Genomic DNA, 9,585 nt, shown 5'->3' with positions numbered 1-9,585 from the left:
ACCCTAAAAAATTTGTAAACAAAAAAATAAAAAATTTAAATAAGATATGCAAACCAATGGTAGTTAGTTACCTTACAATTATAGACATTTTATTTACAATATAAAATTTATATCAAATAATAAAAATTGCAAAAGAAATACAAAAACAAAGAATATAAAATCAAATAAAGAATAACATAAAAAATGAGTAAAAGATAAAAAAATATATAAATTGAAAAAGAGAAAGAGAACCTAATTGTGCAAAAGATTTTTTCCCAAGTTTTCCTTAATCCGCACTTATAGAATAAATAAAAAGAAGAAACTGAAGAGAATAAATAGGAAGAAAAGAGGAGAATCAAAGAGTAAATAGGGATTGATGAATTAATTTCTATTAGAAATGACATTTTGAATATTTAATAATATATATATTTCAAATATTTTCCTTAACCCACATTTATTGAAGGAGAATATATAGGAAGAAAAGAAGAGAGGGGAGAATAAATCGGAATTTAAACCAACGGGGTTGGTCCAAGTGGTATGCAACTTGGTCCTGCTTAAGCAAGGTTCGGTATCGAAACCTTGTGGATGCAAAAAATCCCCGCTGGGAGATTCACCCACCACAGCCAGGTGTAAGATCTGGGTCGAACACCGGATTAGTCAGGGCAAAGCCTTGGAACTGGGGTTGGCAACAAAAAAAAAAAAAAAGAATAAATCGGAATTTGAGGAGTTAGTTTCCATTAGAAATGGCATTTTGAATATTTAATAATAAATTCTTTTTAAAAATTTCCCTTAACCCACGTTTATAGAAGGAGAATAAATAGAAAAAAAAGATGTGAGAGAGAAGAGAGGGGAGAATAAATAGGGATTGAGGATTTATTTTTTAAATAGGGATGACATTTATACCTATTATTTTACCTATAAAATTTGTTTTCAAATTTGAGGAGGGGGGGGGGGAAATAGTGATATTTCACATGTGAGAAGAGAAAAAAGCTGAAAAATATTTTCCTTAACCTCCTCTTTTTTTGCTCTTTGTGTGCCTATAGTGTATGTGATGGATACATTAACCTTAAAAAAGAAAAACTCATCAACGGGGTTGGTCTAGGTGGTAAGCTGCTTGGTCCGCTTAAGCAATGTTCCAATCTTATGGATGCAAAAAATTCTCGGTGATAGATTCACCCACCATAGCTAAGGGTGTCGATTCGGTACGGTAACGGTAATTCGGTACGGTATGGTACGGTATTGAATTTGAAAACCTCAAACCATAACCGTACCGTACCATATTTATACGGTGCGGTATGAAAACGGTAATTTAAAAAACGGTACGGTATGAAAACGGTATAAAATCGGTATGGAAAAACGGCACGGTTCGGTATACGGTGCGGTTTTGTTACGGTATTGTCTTGCTTCTCTGTTGCCCTCTTCTTCTTGTTTTGTCACTTGTATTGGGTTTTTTATATGGGAACAGTTCTTGCTTTTTTTAAAGTCTAGATATGTGATGGTGGAAGAAGCCACATATGCTGATATGCAATTGCTAAAGCTGCTGAAATGCTTGAGCTGAGCAACATTGCCATGATCTACAAAAACCCATAAAAGAGCAATCATTAAATCTATCCATTATTTTCTGTCTTTGCTTGTCAACCAAGGGAGAGGGAATTCTTCTCTCAAGACTTCCAATTCATTCACTAGATTCTGTCTATTCCATTGCCCCTTCTGACTATGTCTACTTCAGTACTGACTACAGTCCATGTCCACGTTTCAAACAGAATAAGAAAGGGTAGTTAATAATTAATTAGATCTATAACATTTGATTAGTTACACCTCAAGCATTATATAATATCACTCTCTATGCTCCCAACACTTGTTCTCTATCTTTGTGACTCTTGTCCTCTGATTCTTCGAAGTGAAGCATGACTCTCTGACATAAGTTTAGGGTTTAAACTTTAAAAGGGTTAATATCTTTACGGTATATGGTACGGAAATGGAATCGGAACGGACGGTAAACGGATTTACCGACGGATGACACCTAACCGCGCCGTCCCAATTACCAAATTCGGTACGGTAAAAACCGCACCGAATTTGGAAACGGTACGGTACGGTAAGGTTTAAACGGTTCGGTACGGTACGGTTTAACGGTTTTTTAACCAAATTGACACCCTTAACCATAGCCAAGTGTGCGACCTGGGTCAAACACCGAATTAGTCCGGGCAAAACCTTGGAAACCAGGGTTGGCGAACCGGGGTTGGCTAACCGGGGTTGGCAAACCTAAAAGAAAAAAAAAAAACTCACTCGATTCACGTGTGGCTAATTTTTTACGCTTTAAATACATTATTATCCTACGAAATCAAATGTAAGGAAAGTCTCAACATGTGTATTAAGTTTTTTTTGGGAGAGTTTTGTGTATAAATTTGATAACTCATTGGTTGAACTGTCGAAGACTTGAAGTTGAGTTGGAATTTCTATCTGAATCCATCTCACCTGGCGTTTCAATTTAGTATAGATATTACAGGGCGACCTCATGGAATCACTTCCTTCCCATGTTTAAAAATGGAAGAAAATACAAATCTTTACTTACAAGCTATGGAAGGAAACAGAGAATATCTTCCGCGTCTTTTCAATTACTCTCTGACTCTTGAACAGCGTAGCTCTGCTCAGCGATTTAGCTCCAATTATCTCACACAACCAACGTGTCAATCAGTGATTTCGTCGAAGCAGCTGTTTTTTCCTGTCGATTAGCTTCTGGGTTAGTCTTCTATTTTGATTTCAACATCGATTTTTACCTTTTCTTTTGTTCTTGACGTCTGAATGGAGCTGGAGATGGCTTTTACTGGGAAAACGTCAGTTTGTGCTCTCTTTCCCTCTCACTACTTTTCGTCTTCTGGTTCTGTTGTCATATCTATTTTCTGGTTTTATCATATTCTCTGGTCATCTTTTGTTTCTCTTCTTTGATGCTTCTTCTTTTTTTAATTTTCTCTCAATGAGTGATCAATGTACATGGTAATTTAGGAATGGACGGATCCGATATTCCACAAATTCTCTCTCGTTTTCCCGTTATTGTTCTTTCAAATTCATCCCGTCGCACTGAGAATAGAATTTATGGATATGATTTCTAACTTCATTTTATGTGTTGGGCTGAACGTGATTCGATTATTCATTTGTCTGCTTTGTACTTAATAACTGATAGATGAATGAATGTCGGTATTGTTCAACTTATTTTAGGTTTTGTTTCTGCCAAGGTTTCTCATTCACAATATATGTGGTGACAAGGAAAAACAAGGATGCATTTACTTTGATAATTTTTTTACTCTTAATATTGTGATGCTCGCTACTGCTCAAAAACAGCAATAGGGTTTTTAAATTCTCAAAATGATCACATATGAAAATTGCATAGGTGATATGTCTTCCGAGTGAGCGCAAGCATCTGTTGAAGTTGGTTCATTTTTTCACTTTCAGATGAATTTTTAGTTGACATTTATGATTGAAGGGGGAAAATGATAATAAATAAGGAGATCAAATGACAAGGGGATGCAGTTAGAAAGCCTTCACATTTCTTTAACAGCTTCCATATTTCTGGAAAAAATTGAGTTTTAATTTTCAGTTCCTCACTTAGGAATTGTCTAACCAGGATTTGGGGTAGTTCTTAGTGGTTAAGCGTCCTCTTGATCTTTATCCTGTTCCATTGTATTTGATATGCAGGGAAGATAATTCAACTCACTTCATAATGCTAGATTAGCTACCTTGCTCACAAACTGTGCCAGTGTAAATGTACCATACGAATACTATATACTAAACTAACTAGGATGCTTGTATGACTGACATCTATTCCTTCCTTACAACAGCATCTTGAGATGCTCGCCCAATATTTTTCTTGAAAACACATATTGACTATGGTATACTAAATAGAAAAGTAAATGTCATTAACTTGCTAGAGCATATTGGGGGTATGCGTCTTTCTTTTTGTTGATTTGGGGGCATAATGGAATATAAAATATCGGTTTGTCCTTCATACCAAATGAATCTATCATTATCGGACTGCCTTCATATTGAGTTTCTCAATTTTTACTAATAATTGATTAGCCACAAAAGGATTTTTTTGAGTGAACATGTCAGTTAACTACTCCCTCTTTTTTTTTCTTTTTCTTTTGTATACGACTAAGAATTTAGCAACTGAAGATTGAGGTTTTATGAGGTGCTTATGGGGATGTAAAATTTTTGCCTAGCTGCATATGATAACAAGACCGCAGATGCTGATATGTGTAGGACATTCGTTCTGGAAACCTAGGAAGCGTGGTCTAGGATTAAAAAAGTTGTGCTGTATTGGAATAGGTGGGAATTTCCATTGGAATTTCCCTGAGAAATAAAGGGAATGCAAGGGAATAAAAAATAATGCCAATTAAAAAGGATGGAAATATGGTTCACATTCTCAGTGCTGCTGAATGAACTTCTGTTTTTTTTCAAAAAAAAAAAAAAAAAGAAGAAAGAAAGAAAGAAAGAAGAGCAAATGGTTGGTAAGCTGGTGCTTTTTGTTTACCAATCCTGCTGAATTGCTAAGCAGATATTAAGCCAACAATAGGAAAGGATAAATTCATGAATGACTAGGGTATTGTTCCTCTTAATTCCATACTGCACCTTACTTTTTTTCTCCTGTAAAGTGAAATGGCCTTGTTTCATGATGAGCTGAGAATTAATGAAGTGAATGGCCGTTCTTGAAGAATCCTGTGTGCAATGGGGGGGGGGGGGGATCTCATTAGAACTATAGTTGGTTCCAATATTAATTTGAATCAAACAGAATTGGGTTAAGATGTTTATTGCTTATTTGCCTTGTGAAAAGCCTAACATGGATATTCCTGTACTGGACTTCCTTGTCAACTGAGCTTAAATGGCTCATACATGCTTGTATGAGTGACTTCTGCTACGAAAGAATGTGTTGTTTCTCACATTTAGAGTTGTGATGTAGGCACATGCAAGCACCTCTTGGATCTAATTATGTAGGTCGGTTAACCAAAAGACCAGGAGCTACTTCAAGGGTCTGCTTTGATGTTTATCACAAGAAATATATAGGGATTTCTGCAACATTTCTGACCTATTCATGTCCAAAAAGCAGCGGGAATCTTTTTCCGAGAATGTCATTACTGTCAAAGTTACGCTGCATAACTTTAGATGTCACTGGCACACTAATAGCTTACAAAGGGGAACTTGGTGACTACTATTGCATGGCAGCCAAAGCTGTTGGTTTGCCTTGTCCAGATTACAAGCGCGTGCATGAGGGATTTAAAGCTGCATACACCGAAATGGCAAAAAGCCATCCTTGTTTTGGTTATGCAGAAAAAATGCCTAACATTTTGTGGTGGAAATCATGTGTCAGGGACTCCTTTATCAGGGTAAGATATCATACAATCCTTTGGATCATTGTGCAGAAGCATATTCTTCTCAGCACTCCTATGAAATAGAATTCCGGTTTTGTTGACAGGCAGGGTATGATTATGATGAAGAGACATTTGAGAAGGTATTTAGACGGATATACTCAACTTTTGGATCGTCTGCACCTTATACCTGCTTCCAGGACTCCAAGCCATTCATGAAATGGGCACATGAGCAAGGAATCATTGTTGGGGTTGTCAGCAATGCCGAATATCGATATCAGGATGTCATCCTTCCTGCATTTGGTCTGAATGAGGTAAAAGGAATTGGCTTTGTAATGCATGATATGGTCCAAAATCACATGCATTGATCTGTTTGAGTTAATTTCAATCGGACTAAACCATTACTTTACACCAGTTAGAGAGTTTATAGTCTTGAAATGATTTACTAAATGGAGTTGAAAACCTAATTAACTCTGATTTTATTTCATTTATTGAACTGAAATATTATGAAGTTCCCTTGATATAAACTTTGCGTATTTGTAATTTTTCGGTGTCTTTTAACATTTTCCAAGGCCTAAGCATCATCTTCTGTTCATTCAAGAATTATAATTTGATTAACCTGACTTCCTTTTGGCTTAAGAACCAATAAAACAGTTGCTAGATTTTTTGATACACTCCTGTCGATGCAATCCTCTTGGATGTTTCACTTACATGTTATTTTCTTGTTCAGGGATCCGAGTGGGATTTTGGTGTGTTTTCTGGTCTTGAAGGTGTTGAAAAGCCAGACCCAAGAATCTATAAGGTCGCCCTGGAAAAAGCAGGAAATATTGCACCAGAAGACACCTTACACATTGGTGACAGCATGCGCAAGGACTACCTTCCAGCAAAGAGTATGGGAATGCATGCCTTGCTGTTGGATCGATTTAAGTCAGCTAATGCTGAAAGTTGGAGGAAATCTGGTGCTGTTGTGCTTCCAGACTTAATTGCTGCACAAGCTTGGCTTATGTCTGATGAGAAACCTCATTGAGGAGCTCCTTCCTTTCCCTAAGATAGTGTTTATTTGGAGGATGAACTGATGATTACAATCGCTAGTTGGCAGCTCAGCTCCAAAAATTTTGCAAAAATATCCCCTCATTAGCAGCTCTCTATCTCCATACACAAATTGATTTTAATCTTGCCTAATCTTGTATTTATTTTATTTTCAGTTACTATTTCCATTTTCCTGCTTTCTATTGGGAGCTTGCTTTTTTCTTCTACTTCTTCTTTTTTTTTTTTTTAATTTTAATTTGAATCATGTAGGACTCAAAAAACGCATCTTATTCATACACTTTAACTAGCAAAAAATGCATACACATTTACAGATACGTGATATGCTTAAAAGGGAATCAGATACATTTGAGGGACTCTATGTATGTGTACACATGTCTGTTTGTGCGTGTTTAGGCAATGGAAAGAGAAAGTTGACAGGAATTATCTGGTGCTATGCAATGAGGGCTTTGGAGGCTCTTGAAGGGGATATTATAGAGCACATTGGACCTGGATTGCAATTGTAGGAGTCATGCAGTGGGGCCTAAAATGGTCATGAATCTGGACAAGCTTTAGATGATGGTGATGATAATGCATACATGTGTTACTATCAGATTTTTTTTACCTGAAAAACTGAAGATATGAGGGTTATCTCTATGTTTAGTCATTTTCTGGATAGTCCTTGATATCCTTGTGGTCTACAGAATTGGGTGATTCATGCATATAGGATAACAGAGCCGACCCCATTTAGTTGGGACAAGGCTTATTGTTGTTGTTGTTGTTGTATGCATGTAGGATAACAGCTTTCCCTCCCACCCGCCTCCTCACCACCAGAAAAAGAAGTAGGAGCACAAGTTTAGAGGGAGACACTCTTTCAATTGAGCAAAAGCTCCATGCAGCTTGTCTGCTGGTTTTGACTGAGAACTTCTTCATTTTGGAACATTAGATGGGTTCAGCAATTCATGAACGGATGTCAACCTTCATCACCAGCAATAGATAACTTCAGAAATTGATGAACTGACTGAGAGCCAATTCACGCATCGAGGGTAAGCAAAACAGTCACATTATCATGCTGTCTCTTGGAATCTACCTTTCTGTCTTCAACACCAAAATGAGCCTTTATTGGCATGATAACATCAATATTACAGCAGTATCACTTGAGATTACTCAAGACTTGTATAGAAAAGAGAGCAAGCAAATGGGGAGATAGAGACTCTATTCAAAACAAACATAAACAATATCAAACACACACCCTTGTATGAAACAATGACTAGTATGTTAGAAAGCTAGGGCAAGATACATGTTTGAGAAGCTGCAAAGTTGTCAGCTTCCCCCTTCCCTTAGTTTCTCTGCAAGTTGTTGCTTTTTGATCCAGATACGGTGAAATTAAAATATCTTGATCTGTAATTTTTTCCATGGCAATGAAAGATAATGAGGTTCCAGGTTGTTCCTAGTAGCAATTGAGTCCTAAAAAATAGTCAATCGGAATGCTCTGATTTGTTTCTGTTGTTGAGATGCTGCTCCCTGGTGAATGAATGATACATTTTTCATCAAAAGGCTTTCTCTCTGTGTTGTGAAATGCTTCTTGCTTCTGATCTCAGTACTGGGAAGTGCTTCTGCTCTTTCTGTGGAGATTTTGAAAGAGTAACTGAAACTAATGTGGCAATCTTACCAGATCAATTAAATGGTTTGTAACACCAAGCACTAGTTATTTGAAAGCCCTGTTTTCATTCTTCTGATTTTTGCCCAATCTCCTTGTATGCATCATTGCACAGCTGAACTCGTTCAAGTGAATCTTCATAAATAAGGAACAATGGAAATTGCCCATGTAACAAGGCTTTCAGTTCATCACTATAACATGTATGTAAAACAACCGATAATGTGGATCTTTCTCAATGCCTTGAGTTCATCAGATACAGAGGGTTATGGTGGCTGTAAAATATAGTTCTGTAATGATTCGTCCCAACCTTTTTCAAGTTAAATGTAATTTCTGTATAGTATGCTTCTTCAGAATTTTCATTGAATTGAAACCTTACATGATTTGCCTTGACTGATGAAATTTGCAATAGCTCCAGTTTGCAAACTGGTCAGTGAGGCAACCAACAAAAAGGGGGAGGGAAGAAGCAGATCGTTTTCCTTTTTTTCATTGCCTGCATCTTCTCTCATTAGAGTTGTTTGAAGCGCCAAGGTTGCCAAAGGATTCAAGTTCATGCTTAAAGAGTCATCTATATGAGGGGCTGGGTTAGTAATGTATGATTTGGTCCAAATGGTCGGGAAGAAATAGAGAAGAACTGCTGGACCATAGGGCTGATATCATTCTTTATTAGTTCCCAATAAGACTTAAAGAAATATACCTGGCAAGCATCAGCCCTTGGAGCCTTATATGAAGGAAAGCTAAAAACTACCTATCGAAGTTCCTCCAAAGAAGGAACCTGGCCAATATTGGAGGCTTCATCCTGGGACAAAATCGGGTCAAACAACACTTCCATAAACCTTGGATCTTAAGGGTTAGAAGCAGTAAATAGTGTTTTGAAAAAAAATTATAAAAGTGAAAAGCTATATCTCTGGTATTTGTGATGATTTCACTTGACTCTGTTTTTAAGTAATCAATTCAGTTCTTGATTAGTCTCACCTTGGTTCTAAGTATAGAAGTATTTAGTATTTCGATCACCAACTTTGATGAAATCCTGTCTAGATTTTTGCATCCAGAGAACTTCTTCTACATCCATAATCCAATGTATTTTGGAGGATAGAGAAGAAAGGATATCCTGATCAGGCACAAGTTTATTTTCCTCACCCAAAAATTGAGTGAAGAGGGAGTTTTTTTAGGTTGTCACTTTGACCAAATACATCTCGGTTCTAGCATTGTAAGAGCTGGAGAAAGCAGCAAGTTTAGCCTGCCAAGAATCATGAGAGAGGTTGTTCCAGGAAGAAATAATAGTCATTGAAGTGGGGGTGAGATAGCCAGGCAGATTGAAAATGAAATAGGTTTTTAAAGGAACTAGTTTGGGGAAAGAGAAGGACAATTTGGTTATGGTCAGAGCATATAGAGGGGAGTTTTAAAGCTTGAAGATGAGGGAAATTATAAATCCACAGGGAGGAAGCAATGAATCTATCTAGTTTTTCACGGGTGTTCCTTAGTCCTTATTGTTTGTTGGTCCATGTAAAATCTGAATCATTAAGAGGGACATTAACAAGGTCATGGGTGCAGATAAGGGAT

General features: G+C 36.9%; 1 protein-coding gene across 2 annotated transcripts; it reads left to right on the top strand.

Annotated features, from left to right (window-relative positions):
* The first annotated feature begins 2,393 nt into the window (after positions 1-2,393).
* LOC149021858 (uncharacterized) lies at positions 2,394-7,048 on the top strand. 2 transcript variants are annotated; one of them, XM_089150037.1, is made up of 4 exons: positions 2,394-2,813; positions 4,934-5,357; positions 5,447-5,653; positions 6,070-7,048. In XM_089150037.1, exons 1-4 carry the CDS (start codon positions 2,782-2,784, stop codon positions 6,364-6,366), a joined length of 960 nt encoding a protein of 319 aa, XP_089006163.1. In that variant the 5' UTR covers positions 2,394-2,781; the 3' UTR covers positions 6,367-7,048. The 2 variants fall into 2 exon arrangements, with proteins under 2 accessions (XP_089006163.1, XP_089006164.1); XM_089150038.1 differs by having other exon boundaries at positions 2,395-2,719; positions 6,070-7,046.
* Positions 7,049-9,585: the final 2,537 nt, after the last annotated feature.

The sequence above is a fragment of the Hakea prostrata genome, chromosome 3 (genome assembly GCF_041222555.1).
Source record: "Hakea prostrata isolate BN-2017 chromosome 3, UWA_Hpros_2, whole genome shotgun sequence".
Taxonomy (NCBI): domain Eukaryota; kingdom Viridiplantae; phylum Streptophyta; class Magnoliopsida; order Proteales; family Proteaceae; genus Hakea; species Hakea prostrata.
Note: the sequence above shows the minus strand (reverse complement) of the source record. Positions and strands in the feature narration are given on the sequence as shown.